Here is a 25,517-nt window from a genome sequence, read left to right as displayed (position 1 = left end):
AATGTTCTCTAGTGGTTAAGACTTGGACCATGGAGCCAAGAATATGCCATCTACTCATTCTACTGCAAGCCCAAACTGCTGAGTACCCCTACTTCTGTTGCATAATATGGATGCAAGCTATTTTACCTCTCCTCCAAGAGACCTTGCAAAGAGTACCCTGTGTTACAAAGATTTGAACATTTGTACTCTATACCACTAAAGGGACTGGGGCACAATGTAATCACCTTTTCTGCCAATCAGTGAGGAAAAGGCAATGCAAGAGAGATGGAATACTCTATAGCTCAGACAATGCATAGTACGTTTTGGCTGGCCTCATGTATCAGCCAATACATAAAGTAAATTAAAGGCTGTCATTCCTACATTGCGGCTTTCAGTGTAGACATAGCTGATCACCCAACAAGTCTAGTCAATTGCAACTCAACACTATCCCAGATTAAAGTCACAATGTTGAACAAGTTCTCACATATGGATCATTCCACATCAAATCTCCTGGTGTCATGTGTTCTCACGACTCAGATTTTCTTCAAAAAAAAGTTTATGTGTAGATACCTATGAGATAACCTCAAATTATTTTTTAAAGATTTTTTTGGTCCAAAATTTGGCTCAGGAGAATTTTTTTTTAAATTTTGATTTTCACACGATTTAGGCTAATGCAATTTCTGCGTCAGTTTTGAAAAAACCTCCTGTTTCGCTTATTTTTCAACCAATTGGGTTTGTTTTGGTATCAAAACAAAGCTAATTGTGGTCCCTTTCAAAATAAGGTATAAAAATGGTATTAAGTGCCACAGAAAAGGGTCATCGACCATTCAAAGTCAATTTTTGTCATTTTATTCCCAGTAGGTTCAATAAGCCATAGCGCGCAAACCACAACTAACAAGTTTCATCCTTTTTTTGTAGAATGGGAGATGGTGTAAGGGCTGGGAACAACCCTGGTGGGATATTCACAGCAGAAAGAACCATAGGTGAACAGAGAAAATAAAGATCACTGGGAGGCCTGCTCAGAAACATTTCACGTGGACTGTACTGTATATCTTTTGAAAGCATATGTCACTGCTATGTATATCAAGCATATACTATGAGTAAATAAATAAAGTTTGTTTCAAAAATAAGTTTATTACAAAAAAAGCTGATATGGTATTTGAACGGAGGTTTTTTTTTTTATGTCTGCTTCCCACATCCACGCCTCTGGAAGAGGCAAAGGAGATTTTTTTTTAAAAAAAAGTCCATACATTAATTACTCAGTACATACATTTGTTAAAAGCTAGATGGTGTCATACTCTGCAAGCAATTGTGTCCATTTGTCCAAACTGTCATTGCTTAACAGAGAACAGATCTAGATAGTCTCTACAGATGCATCAGAAGCCTAGATCTGGCATGCTGATTCTGCCGTCATTCTGAATGCATTGGTTTATAATTAGAAAATCTTGGACAAAAAAAACTGAGAACATGTAATTATTTTTGCTACTGATATAGGCATTGAGAGAGTGGCTTGCACAGACAAAAGGAAGTATAAATCTGTTTTGCTGCACTGTGATGAATAACTGTTGAAAAGGCTTTGATACAAGTGAAGAGGGAAATGCTGCTTCCTTTTAAAATAGATGGTACAAATACCAACCAATGGACAATGCAATACTGAAATCAATGCCAAGTCCCATCTATTTGAGTAAGACCTGCAGCACTTCGAGGCTCTGGTACACCATGTAAGCCTTCCAATGTCAAGATGAAAACTGTTCTGATTCTCACCATATTTAACAGTGCTTCCCTTCTGTCATTCAGCCTTTGCTGTTCTCTAGTTCAGAAATAGATCCATGACAGTCTACAGCTCTTGTCAGGAAGCTTTGGGTAACTTCCCTTCCTACAAGAAACAAGAAAATTCTGTTCCATGGTGTACTGGGAGTGGTACAGTACTTCCCTCCCTGCTGTTGCTCCTTCTGTACAATATACTTTTAGTACAACAGTTTAGTACACAGTTGTTGTCCATTTACTGCCCTGTGTCCAGCAGTCTTCTTTAAAGGATGCCCTTCTGGGCACACTGAATTTCCCACCAGCGAATGAACTGTGCTTCATACCTAGAGAAACTGTTGCATGTTCCACTGCACAAATAGCTAAGTCATTGCTACTGTAGTTGCCCTGTTCAATGCCTTCAAACAAGTTATTATTGATGGTCACCAAACTTAAATGGCCTTAAATTATGAATTTTAGACAAATTCATAAGGAAATGGCTACCAATGGCTAACAGTCATGATGATTACCCTTGAGGTTGGTCAAGAGGCTGCAACTAGTACAGAATGTGATGGCTAGGCTGCTGCTGGCAGAAAACTACCTTCACTATATAGCACCTTGTTTGCACGATTTGCACTGGCTGCCATTCCATCACTGGGCTAAGTTTAAGGTTTTGGTACTAACATATAAAGTTCAGGGCTAGGTTACTTGAAATACCACCTTATCTCTTATATATCCAGTAAATAACTGCATTCTGAACCAGAGTTTTGCCTCCAACTTCCAAAAATATCAGAAGCCTGTTCCACAGTAACTTGGAGCAGGGCTTTCAGGGTGGCTGCCCCTTTGGTGGAACAGCATTCCTGTTTAGATACAACACATGTCCACTGTCTGTTCTTCTCTGGAGACTACTGAAGAATTTTGTTGTTTCAACAAGCTCTTCTAGCGGGATGAAAAGATTTCTTTGCCTTGGGTTTAAAAAGAATACAAAATGAACACCTATTTTTTGTTGTTTGGGGTACTGTTTTAAAACTATGATCAGTTGTTTTTATGTTCTATCTATAAAGCACCTTGAGACACATGCAAAAGGTGATTCATAAATTCATAAATAATTATAATTATATTTATCAGCTCAAGTATCAGAGGCAGTATGCCTCTGAATACAAGCTGTAGGGGATCATGAGTGGGAGATGAATATTGCCTTCATGCCTATGGAAACCCCTGCTTGGTTGTGAGAAGAGAATGCTGGACTGGATCTTATGCTGGACTTATCCCACAGAGTCTGGGATGAGTGACACATCTTTCCTCCCTTACAAGTAATTCTTGGCTTTAAAGAACAATGTGTACTGAAGGTACCTGTGCATATTCTGTGCAACCCCCGTGTTAAAACTCCACTTCCAGTGCCGATATTTAAAAAGTCTAAAGAACACATAACCTTACATGTCCTTTCCACTGGCCTCACTGCTCCATCATTTCAGGATTATTATTTTTTATGCCATTATGGGAAAGTGTCCTTCTACAGTACAAAGCCAAATTAGAGTGCTCCCTAGCCCATTTAATAATAATAATAATAATAATAATAATAATAATAATAAATTTTATTTATATCCCGCCCTTCCCAGCCGAAGTCGGGCTCAGGGCGGCTAACAACAATAAAATAATGCAACATTCTAAAAACATTTCATTATAAAAATTAATTAAAATTAATTAAAATTTATGGCAACCATTAAGCAAAATTTACCAAAAAAAAAAGTGAAAACAAGAGAATGGCCATCCCCTTCACATCACCACCCATTATGTGGGAACTGGATAAAAAAATTCAGGTCCTAGATTGGGGCTTCTGAGGACGTCACACTAATCATGCATGGTAGTTTGAGCACAATGCTTTTCTTTCTACAGAAAGGCCTACCTTTCACTGGTCTACAGAGGGAGAAATCCTGTGACGACAGAAGAGTTGTTTCTAATGCTTGGAAAGTTAGGAAAGAGCATGCAGTACAGCACCCACGCATTTCCGAAGAGTCAGGGGTAGCCAACATGGTGCACTTCAACTGGTGTTGGGACTACAACTCTAATCATAAATGACCACTTGGCTATGCTAACTGGAGTTGAAGGCAGTGGCAGTCCAACAAACAAAGGGTGTCTCTGGAGCTACCCTTGGCTCTCCTAAAACCATTTTTCAACGGATTCAACTGATGCTGAAGAGTCAAAGGCCAACCAGTGAAATAAATAAGTCTATGAAAGCTACTAGCCTCCTTACAAACTGAACATAATTGCAAATTGAAATCTCACTTTATTCACTAGGGCTAATCTGTGTAATGAGGAGGGGCACTACCAACCCTAACACTGCCAGCCACATCACAAACATAGTTGGGCACGAGGAAGGAAGTGAAATAATGGAAGTGAAGCAGCCAATCCAATTCTGACAGTGGCCTTTCATGTCTCATCACCTATGGCTCCCAGGCAAGTGCTTAAATACAAGGCTGTCGTGGACTCACTTATCATTCTGTCCAATTTCAGAACAAGCCTTGGGCTGACAAATACATGCAGCACTTGCAAGGAGTGAACAGCTAAGGGTGCTCAAATAGCAAGGGGTACAAGATGGGGTGAAATGGGTGGAAATGAAGCATTATACACACTGCATGCCAAGACTAGGGGCTGTGTACACACTATATACATTTAAAGCACATTTAAAACACATTCAATCCCACAAATAATTCTGGACAATGTAGTTTACTGCAAGCAGGATTACAATCCCGGTAATGCTTAACCAACTACAGTGCCCAGAATTATTTGAGGGAAATAATGTGTTTAGAATATGTTTTAAATGTATAGTGCGTGTACAGCCAGGAAAGCTCAGCAGAGGTTCAACATTAGACACGCTTTTTCCAAGGCTGTAAAACCAAGCACAACTGTTTAAGGAAATCCCAAAACTGATAACAAGCACAAGGGAGTGCCGCAGACCCGAATTAAGGGAGCATTGGCAAAGGGACAAAACCAATTGCAGTGCAGCTGGTGGAGTTCTGCATCTGGATCATAGCAGCAGGAGTCTCAGTCCTTCACTCTCAAGCTTCAGCAGCACAACAGTCCCCTGCCAACGCACCACATGCTGTGGTAACCAAATCACATAATCTAAGAAGAAGAGGAGAAACCAGAGTCACAAATACCTTGCTTAATAAAATACCCACAATGTGACTTGAAAAACTACACCACAGTAAGATGCGTCTCTTCCTTTTAAATCACTAAAAGTATCAAGGAGTGGTAAAAGTTCAGCATTTCACACATAACTATGAGCATGGCGACTCTTACTTAATAGTTGCATGTAGTCAAACCAGCACAATAGCAAAACTGATCCCTGCATTCCTGCAAAGTTCTAAAAAGAAAAATAAACAATTCTTAACTCCCATCAGTAAACAGTTGGCATGAGATAGTGTTGAAATGTAGGTAACTCTGTGACTCCCAGTTCTTCCCTGCATTTGTAAACTGCACAACAGTAAGTATCACACTCTGATCCTAAGCATGATCACCTGCAAGAAGCTCCCATTCGAATCATTTAGTTGCTTCCAAGTATGTTTAGAGTTCAATCCATGCACAGTTCAACTCTATGGAAATGATACTTCCAATCCGAAGTGAAACGCATCATTTTGTCACACACAAATGTTAATATTGCTAAAACAAATCTGTTAGCACATCTTAGTGAGGTATTCATGATTCACATTTCTGACCCCAATGACTTCAACTGTGTTTAAAAAAAAATAGAACAAACGGTCAGAGACACTTAATCTTTTCTATCTCATCAGAGTACAAGAATTGCTACCCATAATTAACAGACCAAAACTTATTTGTTTAAGTTTTAAGACACTAGGATTAGAATATCCAAGTACTTACAGTTGAAACAGATTACACAGAAATCTCTACTATTGTATAAAAACTGTTTTTGAATGTGTGTTTCAGAGACTATGTTGTTGTATTAAAACAGAAACAATTAGCATAAAAGCAGTAAATAATCTGGATAAACTATCAAATCAGATCAAATGCAGGTATCCTGGGCTACAGTCTTATTTGGGAATAACCCCAAGTGAACTTAAATTCTGTAGCATGTTGGTTTGGGCTGCCTGAGAGGGCTTTATACACTTTTCAGTGCTCCTGTCCTTCTGAACAAGAAAGTTCTCCTAAAACAAACTTCCCCGCATGCTTTCAGAAGAACCAGTGTTCAAGTCAATACCTTGAAAATTAAAGGAACTTCACCACAGTGAAGTCCAGCATTAAGAAGGTAGTACTAAAATGAAGTATATGTAGTGTAGAATAGTGAAGTGACTAAGGCTGTGGGGAGCATTGCTTGGTTTTTAAAGATTACTGCATGGTCTATACAACTGGGAAAGTAGACCTCTGGATTATAACCCCCTTTTTAAAAAAAGAAACACAGTAAAACTACGCTTTAATATTAAATACTGTTATTTTGACTGTGTGTGTTTCACAAAGAACACTATTTTGTACATAAACAACCAGTCCAACACTCTTCTTAAAACGAAACAGAAAACACACCCTATTCACGCCAGGTGGAAATAAGCTCTCAGCCAACCTTTATACCTCTGCATCACAAAAAGAGAGGAAGAGAAACATTACAGGAGAAAGTAACGGCTTTCCCAGCTCCTTATAATAAAACCACTTCTACAGCTACAGTCCCTTGAAAGGTCGATGGATGAGAGCGGACTCTCTCTCTCTCTCTCTCTCTCTCTCTCTCTCACACACACACACACACACACACACCCCTTTTAAAATCGTATACATTATTCTCTCTTTCAGCGCTCTGCAGAGGAGAAACAAGCAGGGCAAGGGGAGCGGTTCTGATTATTCTGCAAAAGCATCGCGGCGCTTAAGGCAGCACTGCTAAGGAGGACGAAACCCTCCTCGCACACTTACTCCTCACTCTCCGGGACTTTACAGCAACTTGCTTGGTTCAGCAAAATAAAAAAGCCGCCTTCCCCGAGAAGCGCCCGGCTCCTGGGCTGGGGCTCCTGACGCCGCCGCTCTGCCCGACCCCCGCAGCACCAAAGTTGCGAGTTCGAATCCGGCGCAGGGAAGGGAGGAAGGAGGCTGCATGCTTTTCTCCCCCCGCCCGCCCGCCCCGTCCAGGCACCCCCGCTTACCTCTCAGAGACAGCAGCGCCGCCAAAGGGGCCACCCAAAGCCCCCAGCCCGACGAGCCCTTGCAAGTCATGCCGGGCGCGGGGAGAGCAGCTGGCGAGGGCACCTCGGTCAGCGGCCGACGGCGCTTCCTCGGCTGGCAGGCAGCTCGCCTAGCGGGCGCCCCCCGAGGGGCTCCAGGTGCCTCGCCGCTCCGCAGCCCGGCCAAGCGGAGCTCCGAGCCGGGGCGGCTCCCGCTGCAGCAGCGAGCCGCTCCGGCTCCTCCCGCTGCAGCAGCTGCCGCCGCCGCCTCCGCCGCTGTCCCGGGACCGCCCGCCCGCTCTCGCACCACCGCCTGCTCCCCGGGAGGCTCTGGCGCTCCGGAGCCCCGGCAGCCCGGGGACGCAGCCAGGCTCGCAGCCGGCCCGAGAGCGCAGCCTGGCGGCCCCGCCGAGCTCCTGCGGCGCCGGAGGACGACGACGAGGAGGCGACGGTGGTGGTGGTGGAGGAGGAGGAGAAACGGCAGCGGCGGCGGCAGCTTGCCTTTGGCCGCGCCACACGCACTCGCCGCCGCCCCCGCCAGCCTGGCTCGGGCTGCCCCGGGTGGGGCGGCGGGAAGGTGGGGAGGAGGAGGAGGGGAAGCGCCCGGCCCGCTCGGCCTCAGGCGCCTGAGGGGGAACCGGCGAACGACGCTCGTTTTCGCGCGCGCCAAAAAAAAAAGGGCGGGCTTCTGGAGCCGCGCGCGGGCCGGAAAGTTTGGGGCCATCAACGTTCCTGGGGAGACTTACCAGCGGCTCAGGAAACGGGCTGAGGTGGGTTGGCGGAGGGGGGGGGGCGGACGCGCCACCTAAAATGGAAGAGGGCGGGTTTTTCTTTATCTTTTGACTCGCCTCCCTCTCCGGGGAACGGCCTCGCACGTGCGAGGGAAAACTGCTGAAGTTGGGGAACGAGGCTGCTTCGGCCGACGGGGTGTTTTGGGGGGAAAGGAAAGGTGGTCGGAACTGCGCCCCCTACCCCCCCCCAACACACACACGGGACCCTCGGCGACGGCGGAGCGCCGCTCGGGGATCACGTGCAGCGGTTGCCCGGAGTTGCACCTGCATTCTCCTCCCGGTGACATTGCAAAAAAAAGAGCCCGCCGGGGCATTGCTACGGGGGGGGGCGTTGTGTGCGGAGGGAGCTTTGGACTTACCGAAAGCAGTTTTAGATGTGTGGGGAAGGGGGGGGGGAGTTCCGAGAGAGATCAAAGTATGCATTTAAAAATAATAATAACTTTAAAAAATCACCCAAATCAGCCATTCGCATCTCTGCAGAGCGTTGCCTGAACTGCACGGAACCCGGGCAGAAGAAATGCATTCATTCTCACTTCAGAGACATTCTTGCAGAAGGGCTTGGAGTCACTCGTGCTTCCACTACTCACAGCTCTGGGTAGTAGCCAAAGCCTCAGAATGGAGATTGCAAGGTTACAAGTCTGATTCCCGTATGGGACAGCTGCATATTTCTGCATTGCAGGGGGGTTGGACTAGAGTCACTGAGAGTCCCTTCAAACTCCACAGTTCTATGGTTCTACATACTCTGGAGCTGAATGCAAGCGAGACAGAAGTAAGGAAAGGTGGTGCTGGTGACAGTTTGGACATGTGATTTTGAAGGAGGAAAGTTTCTCCCTGCCACTCAACCTCATAGCAGAGCACTCCTAAGCAAAGGAAACTGTCCATCTAGCTCAGTACTGTCGAAACTGACTGGCAGCATCTGACTAGGGTTTCAGACAGGGAGTTTGTCCCAGCGCAACCTGGAAATGCCAGGATTAAACCTAAGACCTTTCCCTTTACTGAGCTATAGCTCTTCCCCTGGAATTTGAGGTTCCAGCACAGGGCAGGAGCACTTTTCTCCCATGAGAAAGATGAAAAACTGCATGTTTGTTGTTTTATTTGTCCCACATGGGACACCTTGTGGTGATGTCCTCCACTCATTGCCTGGAGGCCACTATCAGGCTGCTCTGGAAGGCCCTTGGAAGCTTCAGCTTGGATCATATTACACCATTCCTCCAGCATCTGCATTGGCTTCCCATATACATTTTGAGCACAATTTAAAGTGCAGATTTAGATTTATAAAGCTTTGTGCAGCTGAGGCACAATATACCTTGACTCATCTCCCGTGTTCTTTCTCAGCTCTGAAGATGAATCCAGGGTGTCTTCAGTTGACAACCTCCAAGGCATCAGGTGCAGGCAGCAATGGAATGAAGACATGTGCTCTTTCTACGTGGCTACACCATAATCTGAATAAGTATTTTCTTTTGCCTGTCCTGAACCTTCCAACATTCAGCTTCACTGGATGTCCACAAGGGAGAAAAATTTTACCTACTTTCTCCAAACCGTGTATAATTTTATACCCTTTTTAATGTTGCCTCTTATTCATCTTTTCCCTAAACTGAAAAGCCTTTCCACAATGCTGTGGCCACTTTTCCACAAATGTGAGTTTCTTCATTCCCTCGATCATTCTGGTTGCCCTTTTCTGAACCTTTTCCAACTCTACAATATCCTTTTTGAGGTGAGGCAACCAGACGCAGTATTCCAGATGTGATTGCACCATAGTTTTGTATGAGAGCATTATGATATCGGCCATTTCCATTTCAGTTTCCTATTGATCCCTAGCATGGCAGTCCTTCTTCACAGCTACAGTACACTGAGTCGACATTTTCATGGAGCTATCTACTACCACCCCATGGGATTGTTCACCACCAGTTCACGGCTCATGAGTGTATATGTGAAATGAAGATGATTAATTTTTTTGTCCTAGTTTGCGTCACTTTACACTTGTCTAAACTGAATTGCATTTGTCATTTTACCGCCCACTCAGGTTTGGATAGGTCCTTTTGCAGCTCTTCGCAATCTCTCTTAGCTTTACCAACCCCAAACAGTTTAGTGTCATCAGCAAATTTGGCCGCCTCACCTCCCTTAACTCTAAAATTGCTTATGAACAAGTTAAAAAGTGCAGGTCCCAATACAGATCCCTGAGGGACTCGACTTTGAACATACATAGAATGATAGAATTGTAAAGTTGGAAGGGACCTGAAGGGTCATCTAATTCAACCACACGCCATGCAATGCAGTCCATCTGGATAAGTGTCCATTGATTCAAATCAGCAGTTTCACATTTGAGTTCTTTGAGAACTCTCAGGTAGATGCGATTTGGATTCAGTGATTTATCCTCACAGGGGAAAAAAGTAAGTGAGGGGAAGAGTAGGCAGGGGGCAGAGGTGTTGGTGACAGTGAAGCAACCCTCACTTGTATTTAAGATAAAAATGGAGGGAAGGCAAAACAGAAAATGGGGGGGGGGACACCAGGCTGGGGGGGGGGAGAATTCACCTGGTCCAGGGCCTCAAACCTGACGACAACTCTGCCCCAGAGTCTGATTCCGCTGCAACTCTCCACATCCTGGCTTCTCGCTTTCTGCCCTGTTGAATTCATCTAAACTCTTTTTTGCTTGCCAGCTTTCCTTCTTCTATGCACTATTTGGACTCCCTCTTCCAAATCTCTTAAGCTACGCAGACGCTGGAAGAGATCATCAGGGGGTTTGGGTTGGGTGTCCATCAATATGCAGATGATACCCAGCTCTACCTCTCTTTCAAATCAGAACCAGTGAAGGCGTTGAAGGTCCTGTGTGAGTGTCTGGAGGCGGTTGGAGGATGGATGGTGGCTAACAGATTGAGGTTGAATCCTGACAAGACAGAAGTACTGTTTTGGGGGGACAGGAGGCGGGCAGGTGTGGAGGACTCCCTGGTCCTGAATGGGGTAACTCTGCCCCCGAAGGACCAGGTGCACAGCTTGGGAGTCATTTTGGACTCACAGCTGTCCATGAAGGTGCAGGTCAATTCTGTGTCCAGGGCAGCTATCTACCAGCTCCATCTGGTATGCAGGCTGAGACCCTACCTGCCCGCGGGCTGTCTCGCCAAAGTGGTGCGTGCTCTAGTTATCTCCTGCTTGGACTACTGCAATGTGCTCTACGTGGGGCTACCTTTGAAGGTGACCTGGAAACTACAACTAATCCAGAATGCAGCGGCTAGACTGGTGACTGGGAGCAGCCGCCGAGACCACATAACACCAGTCTTGAAAGACCTACATTGGCTCCCAGTACGTTTCCGAGCACAATTCAAAGTGCTGGTGTTGACCTTTAAAGCCCTAAACGGCCTCGACCCAGTATACCTGAAGGAGCGTCTCCACCCCCATCGTTCTGCCTGGACACTGAGGTCCAGCACCGAGGGCCTTCTGGTGGTTCCCTCACTGCAAGAAACCAAGTTACAGGGAACCAGGCAGAGGGCCTTCACAGTAGTGGCACCCACCCTGTGGAATGCCCTCCCACCAGATGTCAAAGAGAACAACATCTGAAGGCAGCCCTGTTTAGGGAAGCTTTTAATGTTTGACAGACTACAGTACTGTATTTTAATATTTTGTTGGAAGCCACCCAGAGTGGCTGGGGAAACCCAGCCAGATGTGCGGGGTATAAATAAATTGTTGTTGTTGTTATACCAAAATGGTAGCAGAGTTCTGGACTAAAAAGAGCAGTGTATTAAGACTACCTAGCACAAATGCTTCCCCCATACTTTCTCCCAATTTAGTTATCATTATATGTAAATATCATAATACTTAGAACATGGACAAATTGGTTGTGGGGGCGGAATTGCCAATTGATTGCTTTTATTTTAGCAGTCTGCAGGTAGATATTACAATGCATAGCAAGTTCAGGCAACATGAATTAAGTGCCCAGGAAACGTTATGCATCAAACGTTTCATTTCTCCAGAAGGACAAGATAGCTTCTGGGTCTGTGTAGATAAGAGCACCATACATTTCAGCAGAATGCATGCAGCTTCATCATTCAAATGCCACTTTGTCTCTATGGTCTTGGTCTGCAGGATAAAGCTCTTGCGCTCAAATAGTTGGGTACTGGATGCATACTCCCCACACTGCCAGAATTTATTTTATCAACTTTCCAGTATATAAGGTCAGTTTGGATGAAAAATAAGCTATGAGGACTTCTTCCATTTTGCTAGCCAGGTAATTTCATGGTGGGATTCTGCCTTACAGGTAAATCCTATGCATTTTGATTTGGAGCTTATTACAAGTGTGCATGATACTGCAACCTCAGAGGGGAAAACCATGCTCTTGAGGACTGTGTGTGTGTAGAAAACATAGGGGGTGTTCGAACATAACTAGTCCCCAATCCACTTCCAAATTTATTTCTGTGCCAATCTGTTAATTTCCATTTACCCTGAATATTACGATTTCTTACCATTTCTGTGCAATCTGTGTTTTCTATAACCACACTTAATGCTTGGAGGCGTTCCTTGTAATTGCAGTTTAAGTTTTCTGCCTCTTATTTCAGTTTACTGCCCTACTTGCCTCCTACCTTCCGGATTGTGGTCTTCTGCAGCCCCTTACTCTCTAGTCATAATTCTCTAAGCTTTGAACTCAGAAGGTCTGAGGCAACTGGGGATCTGATTCATCTTGCATATTGGTGGGTCTTTCTTTCCACTCTTCCTCTTAATCTCAGAACTGCATAGTTATCTCTTTCTGAACTGAATATATTCCAAGAGTTTTCTAAGAGGTGGATATGTGTTGACTGGAACACTACCTTAAGCCATCTTATTTTTTATTTGATTTTTTCTGGGCTAGTTCTCCACCTCTGTTTCAACTTGGTGTCTCTCTGCCAGTTTTGTTTATTCTTCTCTGCCCAGAGTCCTAAACTTTTAGCATGTAATACAAATTTTGCACATGTGCATTTTTATGTAGGAAAAAGCTTCACTTTTTGAATTTGTTGTTCAGGAAAGTTTTTAATGTTTGGTGTCATATTGTGCTTTAATTTGTTGGAAGCCACCCAGAGTGGCTGGAGGAACCCAGTCAGATGGGTGGCATATAAATAATAAATTATTGTTATTTAGTATTTCCGTTATGATGCTGTTAAAGTCACATCTTTCTACTTGCACAATATCTAGTTGAACAATTCTGATCAAAATGGCTTCCCATTATTGTTCAATATTCCAATTTTAAAAAAATAATATAATAAAATGTAAAATTAAAGAAATATAATAAAGAAATAAGTAAGTAGAAGGTGTATTAATTCCTCTCTCCCAACACAGTTCTCTGGGTAATGAGCAGATTATTTTAAACAAGGTTTAAAATACACATCTCTCTCTGTTGCTTCAGGCACAAACTTTATGCACACTTAATTGAATGTTGCTCATATTTCTTCTTTTTATTGTGTTTTTATGTATCATTGTATATATTGTTGGACACATTGTTATTTTCTATGAGTTTTCAACATACACACATTCTTTAAAATATAAATAAATAAAGGGATTGGTGTAGCTTCAAGTAAACATTTCAGGATAAGAGGAAAGGGCTCTAGCTAAGCAGCAGAGCATACTCTTTACATAGAGAAAAGATCACATGCTGTATCTATCTGCAGGCCACAAAAGTAAAATGAATTTTCTTCTCTCTTGCCCACCTTCAGTAAATTATTGTGAATGACTTAACTATGCTCTATGTATTATTATAACAAAGTGAGTGAAGCATTTGTGCTAGGTACTGTAAAATAAAATTTCTTGCATAGCAGGCAAAGACTGTGGATTCCTGCTTGTTACTATTGCCATTACAATTATTATTTATTTGACTTACTAGTTGCCTGCCATAAAAGTCTCCAAGCGACTTACAAAAAGGCTACAAGCCCAAAGGGGAAACATTTCAGTAAAACCCTTTTCAGTCAAACCATTTGAAAAACTCCACCCAGAAAAACACAAAAATAACAAAAGAAAACAAAAATCAGCAGCAAGATAATTTCACCCCCCCCCCTTTTTTATTAGATTGTGCAAATCATTTTTCATCCCACTCTGCAGCCATTTAAAGGCCCTGAGACTGTCACAAATATCATTAATAAGGCAGTCCCTGACCTTAGGTTTACAATCTTAGTTGCAGGGTTCTTCCAATGACCAACTGGAACAGAGTGATATTCATAGTTTAGAATGAATACCAAACGTTGACCAAGGAAGCTTAGCATTCCGGGTGTCTTTTATGGCTCCTGTTTGTTAACAGAGTCGCTGGATTTGAAAAGCCCACCATCATTTTGTGGCCCTGTCTCTTTTTCTGCTCCTTTGGATATGGCAGCCATTTTGTGTAATGCTGCACCCCCATTGGAGCCATTTTGTGACCGTCACCTATAGGACTTTCTCAGAATTCCAGATGTGCGCAATGGCCCCAAAAGGCTAGCAGCCCCTGGTCTAACCTCTGCATTGGGTTTGTGGAGGGAAATCAGGATGAGTGCTCAATATAACAGATCCTCTAGCGAAGCCCTAAACCCAAGAGAAGTGATGGTGAGTAACTCTGGCATAGTCTTCTTTCTGTGGGCCCAGTTTCCCTACAATGCCTGATGATGATAGCTTCTTACTGAAATGGAGGATGTAAATCCTTGTATATAAAGAAAAGGAGATAGGTGATAAAACCCAAAGCAGAGAGTTGGCAGCTGTAAATCTCTCTTTCATGTTTTTAATGAGAACGGGTGTGAGATAATGAAGCCTAGTGACTAATCGTGCTGGTGAGATTGTGCATCCATTCTATATTTAGCAAACACACAAGGTGAAAGATTCCATAATTATCACTTGCATTAGCCTTTCTAAGTATCTTGGTAAGTAAGAGTGTTTTAGTGCCTGAGGGATTTTTTTGTTATTGTTCTTTCTTGTTTTGAGGTTTGTTTGTTTGCTGTATTGGTTGAAGGAAGACCCTTTCCAGGATCAGTGCCACCTTTTTCTGAAATGTTGTATAAAAACAAGCTAGAGATCCATCTGTTCCAGGAACTTTTACTTTATCAGGTGCCAAGCCCAGAATTGCCTTTTCTTCTATCTCCTAAACCAATATTGGGTTACCCACTGTCAGATCACAATTTATTAAAGGTGACAGTATTTGTGGTTAGATCAAAATCAGTTTCATCCTAGTGTCCTCCTGAGGTATAAAGTAAATGATAAAATTTACTGAACTGATCATTAATAACCTCAGTCTGCTGAAACCAAGTTATCTCACAGTGCTATTGAAGAACTGAAGTTGGCAGCCTGCTTTGCTTTAATTCTATTTAGGGAGCATTATGGCAGAACATCAGAAATACATCCATTTAATTACCTCTGCATTTCCCCCCCAGAACAAAATCTTTAGAAGACTTCACTGTGCTTAGCTGAGTCTGCTGTATGCAAGATGTGCTTGTCCAGTAAACTGTGGAAGTCCCATCAATTATCATCCCAGGCACTTTATATCATGTTTATCTTGCCATAATTTACTGAAAAGGAGAGGTCTGCAGCCAAAGATGTGGCTGATTATTTCAAATCGCTATGTGAGTTTCAGCCATCTTCGCCCCTCCTGTTATTGGCCATTTTCATGCTTTCAGACTTGCCTTTGCCTCTAAAGGCTGAATATTTACAGTGATGTTTACTGTGTGAATACAGTTGAGGTGCATGCTCATTGTTATGTAATGACCAGCCATAGGGAAGCCTGATCAACCTCAGGACATTGTACATTGTACTGAGCGAGGGCTTTGGTCCATCTCAGTCAGTATTGTTTACACCAGTGGTGGCCAAACTTGGCCCTCCAGCTGTTCTGGGACTACAGTTCCTATCATCCCTGACCACTGTTCCCAAAACATCTGGAGGGCCAAGTGTGGCCACCAGTGGTCTACACTAACTGGCTGTGGCTCTCCAAGGTTTCAGACAAGGTTCTCCTCCTGTCCTATCTGGAGTTGCCAAGAACCAGCAGCGTAGTTGGCCGCTTGGGAGCCTGCGGTGGTGCATGTACCTTGAGCCCATGCCTGGGGGGCAAGGCGCTGCGGGATGGGACAGGGTGCAGCAGAATCCCAGTGCCCAGGCCACATTCCACTCCGGTGCTCTGCTGGGTTGCTTTTCCAAGCAGCAAAGAGCCTGCAGGGAGTCTGTTTCAGGCAGCAAGGAGTTTGCAACCGCCCAAGCCACCGTGTCACTCCCAGGAAAGGCTCAGACGCACAGCAGGTCCCGTGGTAAGTGCCACCCACACAGTGCAGTGCGCACACACACCAGCTACGCCTCTGCCAAGGATTGAACCATAGAATCAGAGACTTATAGAGTTGGAAGTGACCACGAGGGTCATTTACTCCAAGCCCCTGCAATGCAGAAATCCTTTTGCCCAACGTGGGACTCAAGCTCACAGCCCTGACATCGAGAGTCTCATGCTCTACCAACTGAGCTACCTGTGGGAACCGGGAGCCTTCTGCATGCAAAGCAAATGCTCTACCACCAGGGATGCCCCACCCATGATGTGTGTTGAGGCCCTCACCTCAGGGCAACAGATCAGGCCTCTGAGCAGCTTGACACCTCCTGTTGTTAGCTGCTGCTGCCACAGTATGCCCTCCCCCCCCCCGCTGCCCACTCCTCCCCGACCTCCGTTTACTGCCCAGGCCACCTCCAGTCACTTCAGGCTGTAGCGACAGCAGAAGAAAAGAGATTTTCAGTTTTGTCTCCAGCAGCAAAACATCCTGGGCTGGTCCTGTCTGCCACTCAACTACAGCCCTTAAGGAGTGGGAATTTTTCTGTCCTTGCAACACATGCCAGCCCAAGGCATTTTTCTGCCTAAGGGAAAGGTATCATGCTCGTCCTATTCTGTTGGGCTGGAAGTTAATTCTTAATTAATTCTGGTGACAAAACAGCAGCTTCCCGTGCACCTGAGGGCAGCAGCCTAGCTTTGGGGGCTCTGTTCTCCAACACCTCATCACCTGCTGCTACCTGAGGCAGCTGCCTCACTGCCTAATGGTTGGGCCATGTTGTGGTCCTTACAATTCACGCTGCTATTTGCCTCTGTTTGTGCTACTTCCAACCTCCCTCTTCTTGGTTACCTCTGTTTCCCTTGCCTCACAATTTTCTCAAGGCCTTCCATCCTCCCTTTATGCATTTGTATTTTATCTCCATCATCCCTGAGGCCCTCTGCTAGTCTTGCACCTTCACAGGATCTAGCTGCCATCTAGAGGCCTGTCTCCTTGCTCTGCCTCCACTCTGGCAGTAGGGCAGCTCAGCCAAATCACTGTCAGAGGTTTCATTTTCATCACCACCTTCACACATCTCAAACTCTTGCCACCATTCAGAGTGCAAGAAGTGTTCCTTTCCGCCATGTCTGCAGGGACTAGAGGAGATCAACTGAAGCTTGCCAGGAGATAACTCTGAACAGGGAAGTTTTTAAGAGCAAAAGTGACACTATTCAGAAAGCGGACCTCAATTTTGCACCTCTGTTTTTCTGAGAAGGGCTGAGATAGTTGTTTTGCTCATAAATCTGAATGAGAATATAAAGTTATATTGAGGAAAGCAAAGGATGTACACTTGCGTTTGGCGTCACAAGGGTATGCAGTGTTATTTTGTCTCTATGATAAGGCACCTTTTTAGACAGTATTGCTAACCAGGGTGTACTGATCTTGCCTCCCCCTTTCCCTTACACTTTAAAATGTCGAGAAGCGAATGCCAGCACATAAAGCAACGGATTTATGTTTGCATTCCTTTATACTGCAAGTAATAATGGCTGTGCTGCTAGAAATATCTTGCTCATGGCAGGATTCAATCATTTCAGAGCCAGCAGGTGGAGATGCCTTGGCGCAAGACATGCACCATGCTTTTTTTGTTAGGGTACGTGAGATGCACCAGAGGCAAAGCGAATGTGGAAGATGCACGTCTGCCGAAGCTGAGAGCACAAGGACTTGGCAGAGGAATGAAGTAGGGATGAGGAAGAAGGCAAAGCAAAGCACCTCCCCCCCCCCAATAGAGGGAAAGAAAACACTGGTGATGCCAACTCACAATTACTTGGGCTTTGGGTTAACATTCCAGTAACCAAACACATATATACAGACCACCCCAGGCACAATCGCACCAGATGGAAAAGTGCCTGGTGCAAAAAAAAGGGCAACCTTACAGAGCAGGAAGAAATGAAGGTGGCTTTCAGATTAGTAGGGTGGTTGCCCTCACTCTAGATCCCCACTGACATTTGAGGTCCCAACAGAGGTCCCAACTCCTCTCAGTGGGGAGTTCCTGCCCCATTTAATATCATTTCATCCCTGCAGGAGAATTAGGAAGTTGCCTTAGACAAGAAGAGAGTGGCCACAGTATTGCCTCTGAATGCCAATTACAGTACAGTGGACGCTCAGGTTGCGAACGTGATCCGTGCGGGACGCACGTTCACAACCCGCAGCGTTCACAACCCACAGCGGCGCATCTGCGCATGCATGGGTTGCGATTCGGCGCTTCTGTGCATGCGTGACCGCCAAAACCCGGAAGTAACCCATTCTGGTACTTCCGGGTTTCGGTGGTCCGTAACCCAAAAAAATGCAACCTGAAGCATCTGTAACCCAAGGTATGACTGTACTGAGAATTACAAGTGGGGAGAGCACTATTTTGCTCAGGTCCTGCTTGCAGGCTTCCTATGGGCATTTGGTTGGCCACTGTGAGAATAGGATGCTGGAGCAGATGGGACTTTGGTCTGGTCCAGTGAAGCTCTCTATATGTTATTACGGCATTGCATACAGTGAACCACAGTTGGCTTCCAGAAGCTGTGCATTCAGAAACACTATTACCTCCTCCCCACTCTCTTCCCCCAACCTTATAGTGAATACGACATGAATGTCTCGTATCAAATGTAACTGATCTGTAGAAAAGACTTTACAACCTGAAAAAGAGAGACAACACACATGTACCTTTGTAAACCATGAAAACCTTTAATAAAAAATATTTTTTTTAAAAAAAAAGAAGAACAAGAAGCATTATCACCTCTGCCCATGCAGGCAGAGCATAGCCATCATCATGGCTAGCAGCCCTTGAAAGCCTTGTCCTTCATGAGTTTATCCAGACCTCTTTTAAAGCCACCCAAGTTTGTGGCTATCAGTGTGTCCTGTGGGAGCCAGTTCCATTCATTCATTCATTCATTCATTCAGTGTACCACCCTTCATCCATAGATCTTAGGGCAGCTCACAATGCAAAAATACAAAATAAAAACACAAAATACCTAATAAAAATAAGAACAAATTCCCCCATGCGCACACACAAACCAATAAAGCCTACTCCCACCACCCACTCCCACAAATGCTCTGTACGAAGAAGTAGTTTTATTCATTTGTCGTGAATCTTTCATATCATGAAATGGTATGTGAAACAGGCTTTGGAAGTTGGAGACTGTAGCAGTGTTTTCACCTACCCTGCCAAAACTGTATGAAAGTTCCCCAAAGGCCAAACTTGTCTCTGATGTAACTCCACTGAAATACTTGCATTTTATATACTGAACTCAGACTTAATTCAAAAGACTTAATAGAAGATAAACATTTCTGGCGGTGTTCAAAATCTTCCCAGAGGACTCCCTAAGCAGAATTGCCAGTGTTGGCTGTGAGATGGGAGAAGCTGTCCCTGAGATTGTGGTGAGTCTTCTTCCTCGTCTGAATTTATTACAATCCATCATGTAAATCAAAATGAACAAGGACCATTAATCCCGAGGTTATTTCTGACACTGTGTGGCCTGTTTTTTGTTTATTGACACCACCAGCCACATGCACTCTGTCCGAGACAATATAGTTCACTGTGTCTGCGCATTTGCTTATTCAATGTGATGGAAGATCCACTTTTTACATTTATATTTCATAGCCACAGGGCATATTTTTTTGAGTGCTGTCATTCCTCACTGACATAAGAGAACATTTATGGAAAATTTAAGCAGAAATAATGACTTTGGTGCTATACCCTCATTTTTGACACCAGGATTAGCTCCCAAAGTGGCTAACAATAAAAACCCACACAAAGATGGAACAGAATTGCAATATCCTGTGTGGGGTGCAGGGGGAGTCTCGTCTGGCCCCTTGCCATTGATGATGCAGACTGAATTCTTTCTTCTTTCCTCTTGGAAAAAGAGGCAGAAGGAGCTGCTGATAGCAAAATAGCCTTTAACAGCAGTAGGCAATGCAGAAATTCAGCAGGTAATGCTTCCAGCATTAATGCATCAAAAAGGCTGAGAGATTACACTCTGGTGAATTTCTGTCACTCATAGAGCTATTGAAAGCACAAAAACCATGGGCAGGTAAAGTGCACCTAAGTCAGGAAGCCACCTTTTCTTCCTGACAGGGTTCTTAGAATTGTAGAGTTGGAGGGAGGCCCAAAGGCCATCTAATCCAATCTCCTGCAATACAGGGGTGGGCACAGATGCGCACTGTGTCTTAAACAGATGCGCAAAAGGGATAAATGTGGCAAGCACCACCTTTCCCAGTATGGAAATGCAATGAGAGTTCCACTGGTTGAATTTCAGCCTGCATAAGTGAGAAGCAGCCCATAGGGCCCTTATTATAAGGGTGTGTAAAATGTTGATGGGGATGACATGATGGAGATTTATTTATATATATATATATATATATATATATATATATATATATATATATACATACACACACACACACATACAATATGGACAGAGCACTGAGAAAATGTGTTTCTTCTTCTATGATAATACTAAGACCCAAGGATTGCCCAATGAATAAATAAATAAAATTAATGTATTACATTTATATCCCACCTTTTTCTCCTAAGAGTTCTCCCACTCCTCACATCAGCCCTGTAACTTGCTTTTAACTTTTCATTATTATATTGTGTGTTTGTTTGTGTGTGTGTTGTGTACAGTGGTATATGAATATTGTTTATAAAGAAATAAGTGCATGCTCAATAAACAGCTTTTTTGTGAAGGAGCCCCTATAGTTTAGAGAGCCAGATCTAAATGTAGCATTACATTTTAAGCGAAGATAAGAATGTGTTTAGGTTATGAAAGTTTTCTAACTGAAGCCATGGTTAAATCATCCATTGATCTGCTTTTTTATTATTTTCCCTAAAATCTGTGATCCTTTAAAGTCAGGGGTGGCAAACCTATAACCATCCCATCCAGTTGTTGAGACTGCAATTCCTATCACCCACAGCCAGCATGACCAATGGCCAGGAATGATGGGAGTTGCAGTCTAACAACATATTGAAGATAAACAGCTTAGCCACCCCTGTTTCAGTTGAATTTCTAGTGGCGAAAGCTAGAACCTTACATTGAGCCATGCCCTCTTCCTTGTGTGGCTCCAGTACACAGCTGCTCAAAATGCCTGAATGTGGCTTTTGAACACCTCCTTCCAGAGTCCCTTGTGGTATATTTTTTGGTCTAACTGCACTGAGAATATTTGGAAAAATCTCCAAACGCTCATTTGAATTTATCTCAGTTTAATTCATGAACTTCCCCAGGCTAGAGTCAGCCCCAGGGATTATCTTGGAGATCACATTCTGGACCATAGTAATTTGTTGCAGACATAAGGAGCAGAGGGATAAGATGCACTTTAGAGACACAGAATAGATACCAATAGGATGGACAGATGTGATAAAGGGCAAGGCTGCAGTTAAAAAAAGAAAGTTGAGTAGAAGAAGGAAGAAAATAACATCATGGGAGTCAGAAAGGATGACAGGAAGGTAAGACCAAACAAACCCTATTAATATCTGCAGGTGTTTAATCATTGTCCTTGAGGTGCAACATGCCTCTAATAATAATATTGGGAGTGACATAGTAGCATAGGCTTTTTAATCTTTGTACACGGCTTAGAAAATTGTGGAAAACCATCTTGGAATCGTGGGAAACCCGCATGTTTACCATTGGTTTAGCTCCAAATATATCCAAAGTAGAGGAAGAGAATAAGTGTCCCATTTTTAGACCCAAAGGGGTGTACATGGATAACTCTCCCATACTCATCCAGGCCCAGCTTATCCCTTTTAGCAAGCAAACGACCTGGCTATTGATCCATAAAGCCATCAGATTCCCCACCACCACCAATAGCCAGGGAATTGCTGGCTCTTCACTAACTGTTCTGAATGGGAGAAACTGTTGGAGTAGGTGGCATACCTTCACCTGCCCCATTCATGGATGATGCAATCAAGCTCTGTGTGCAAAGAGCATTGCTGTGCCATCTGTCTCCACCTATGCTCAGCTTGTATTTGAAAATACGCTCAAATATCACAGAAATGCCATAAGCTTCCCCTGATTTCTCCTCCCAAAGGAAAACAAATAAAGGTAAGTGTTGCTGCTAGTTTTTGCAGCGGGATTTGCAGCATAATCCTGAAAGAACAAAACGCCGCAGCAGGGAGGCTAGTATCTACAACTAGTTCCAGCTTGATTGCAATATATTTCTGTGACTATAGTACATTCATGACCTGCATCATGATGTCTGTTTGTCACCCACAGTCTTGTATGCGGGATACTTTTTTAAAGAAAAGCTCGTTTCATATTTCATTCCCAGCTGCCCTCCAAATAGCCAGTAAGTTGTCCTTTGTTTAAACTCAGAAAAAGACACTGACACCAGAGGGATCCATTCTTGAATGCCACGCTGATGGCTTCTCCTTGACACAGACAACCCAGTGTTGTCATTCTCAGCAACACAATTGTCTGCGAGGTGGCCTACCCCAGATATTCTCACCCAATGACAGGAGGAGCAAAGGAAGAAACCAATCTTTAGCTGGTGCCTGAAAGTAGTGAATTATTATGCAAAGATGGCATAACAAGCATTGTAATAACTTAGGTTATTATTGAGGAAATTGTTTTAGGGCTTATCCACACTTACCTTTTGCCCTGCTCTTTCCAGGAAGAGGTCCACATCCGAGCATGTTTTGTCCAAGCATGTTTTGTTGCTGCTGTTGTTTTGTCCCCCGTTCCCTCCAACTTTCCTTGTGGAACCCGCTCTGCAAAGCTGAATTGGAGCAAACATCCATTTGAGCTTTCCGGGGATTGACGTTTCCTCCTATTGAGCTTTAAAGAGCGGGTTTTTGCAGGGTAAATTCTAGGGCAAAAAAAATGAGACTCTCAGACATGAAGCTTTAAATCACAACCTATGCCTAGAAAGAGCGGATGAAAGCTCAGGGCTGGTTTGGGGTGCAGGATTAACTTTAGAGCAGTGCAGGTGGCTTCCCCGCATAGGGTGCTGAGCTGAGGGGGCACAAAATTGAGAAGATCCATTTCGGGGCACCAAATTTTGGGCTCACTCGGGTGCCATATTACCAACATCCCCCCCCCCCCAGCTTCCTTTGCTCTGCTACCATTTTTAGTGGTGCCCACATTCTCTCCTGCCTCATGATTAGGGAATAAATAAATCCATCAATTTAGGTGTTTCTTATCTCTCCCCAGTCTTAAATTCAGTTTACTTTGGTTCTGCATGAGTTTGTGATGTTATTTTTTATTTTTAAAAAAGGTCCTCATAAGAATTCATCAGCATACAATCACACATTTCTCCCAATACACCCATCTTTACATGCAATTTGTCATAATACACACAATTTTGCAAGCCATTTCCTTTAGCATCTTCCCCATTTTTGTATTAGGCCAGCTAGGTGAACAGCAACAGAAGAACGCAATAGTGATGGGAGTGAAAAGGTCCTTAACACTTTCCCTTCTGGCCATCTGTCACTTCAAAAATCATTGCACTTCCCACCAGCAGCCTGAGATGGTTTAGGTTTATAGCCAAACCTACATGTGGAGTTCCATCATGCAACAGGACTTTCCTCTCCTCTCCTCTCCTTTTATGCCCTCAAAAACTGCTCTGAAGTGCCCTCTAAGCTCAGGAAAAGATTTCAATGCAAGGGGGACTGCAGAGAAGAGGAGGGGGGAGTTCTACTGCACAAGCAGAAGTCTGCTGCACTAGCAGAATAACAGCCTTGGATACGACTCCTGGGAGTCCCCATCTATTTGTCCCCACATGTAGAAAAGCAGCTTGGGAAAGAGAACTGGGCTGAGATATGTCTGGGGAGAAAAGGGTTAAGTAGCCCTCCTCTGCCACTCAATTCTTTGATCCGACTGGCAGGCTGCTGAGATGACTTTTGATATGTTAAAGAATAAAAAGCAGAGAAAAGTAACACAGAACTTTGTGTAATACCTAATTCGGCCCTGAGCAACCTATCTGGAGTTCTTTTTTATCACTTCCAGAATTGCAGCTACTAAAGCATTTTACTTAATGAGCACACAAATCTAAATAACTTTTATTTATTTTCTTTTAAAAGTCGTTATCTAATATTAATTGCTTCTGAAATGGTTTATTTTTTTACTTTGCTTGCAGAATGCCTAGAGTACATAGGGGAAGGCTACCAATAAAGCAGACACAGATATAAAGTAGAACAGGAAGATACGGAAGAATTGGAGCAAGAGTAAAAGACATGAAGCACAAGGGCAAATCCTGCTCTGACCATATCAGTGATGGGGATAAAGGACTCAACTTCTGCTACTTCAGGGAACATAACATTTGAATTAATAGGGGATATTACAGGTAAAGGTAAAGGGACCCCTGACCATTAGGTCCAGTCGTGACCGATTCTGGGGTTGCAGCGCTCATCTCACTTTATTGGCCGAGGGAGCCGGCGTACAGCTTCCGGGTCATGTGGCCAGCATGATTAAGCCGCTTCTGGCGAACCAGAGCAGTGCACAGAAATGCCGTTTACCTTCCTGCTGGAGCGGTACCGATTTATCTACTTACACTTTGAGGTGCTTTCGAACTGCTAGGCTGGCAGGAGCAGGGGCCGAGCAACGGGAGCTCATCCAGTCGTGGGGATTCAAACCGCCGACCTTCTGAACGGCAAGTCCTAGGCTCTGTGGTTTAACCCACAGCACCACCCGCGTCCCTTATAGAGGATATTACTATTTATTAAATTTATTGGTCATTTTTAAATCCAAGGTAACTGAAAGCAACTTGCAGTATATAAACAAAGGCACGCACTGAGACCAGCATAAAAGAAGAAAACCAAAGGACAATCCTATTTTTAAAGGCAGGATTAAAACGGCCCACCCATTCGAGTCTACAGATAACGAGGAGCCAAAGTCCTGGTGAAAAAAAATATATTTTTTGCATGGCGCCTAAAGCTATGGAGTGATGGCATCAAGAGAATTGCCCTGAGGATAGCATTCCACAAACAAAACTAGGAGAATCTCCCTGGGAAGAGCAGTCCACAAGTTCAGCAAAAGATTCCTGCATTGAAGGGGGTTAGATTAGACAACCTTTGTGGACCCTTCCAACTCTACAATTCTATGATAAATTTGCCCATCCCTACCCATCAGCCCCAGCCAGCACGGTCAATGGTCAAGGATGACAGGAGTTACAGTCCATCAATATCTAGAACCCACTATGCTGGGTACCCCTGGGCTAAGCTTTAATCTCCAAATATTGGCAGTGAGGTAGAAGTCTTCAAAGCCAGTGGACAGCCTTTAACATAGAGAGCATAAACTGTAATAGGAAGACTGGAGATGCTTGGCACAAAAATGGAAGCAAGAAAAATTACCGACGAAAGAAAAATGGCGGATGAAACTGATGGACTATGCAGAACTGGATAAATTAACAGGAAGGATTGGAAACCTGCAGGACCAGAGATTCTTAGAAGACTGGAGTAAATATATGAATTATTTGAAAACAATTGTAATGAACAGATTATGCTAGTAGGACTGCAAGAAGTTTTGTAAGGAAAATTATCTGAAATATTGCAAGAAAGACTATGAGGAGAATTATTAGTTAATGATAATTAAGAGTAATAGAGAAATCAAGAAATGCAAAATAAGTGGTAAAGAATGGAAAATCATCAGAGGTGTTGACAGAAGTCTAAA

The 25,517-nt window shown here is 43.9% G+C and overlaps 1 protein-coding gene across 1 annotated transcript in view; it reads right to left on the bottom strand.

The window, feature by feature from the left end:
- Positions 1-7,143, bottom strand: part of IGSF11 (immunoglobulin superfamily member 11) — a 175,275-nt gene extending 168,132 nt beyond the window's left edge. The window contains exon 1 of the mRNA XM_053386080.1: positions 6,867-7,143. Within this exon, the coding sequence (XP_053242055.1) occupies positions 6,867-6,936 (70 nt within the window). The 5' untranslated portion in view covers positions 6,937-7,143. The remainder of the gene's footprint in view (positions 1-6,866) is intronic.
- Positions 7,144-25,517: the final 18,374 nt, after the last annotated feature.

The sequence above is a fragment of the Podarcis raffonei genome, chromosome 4 (assembly GCF_027172205.1).
Source record: "Podarcis raffonei isolate rPodRaf1 chromosome 4, rPodRaf1.pri, whole genome shotgun sequence".
Lineage (NCBI taxonomy): Eukaryota > Metazoa > Chordata > Lepidosauria > Squamata > Lacertidae > Podarcis > Podarcis raffonei.
Note: the sequence above shows the minus strand (reverse complement) of the source record. Positions and strands in the feature narration are given on the sequence as shown.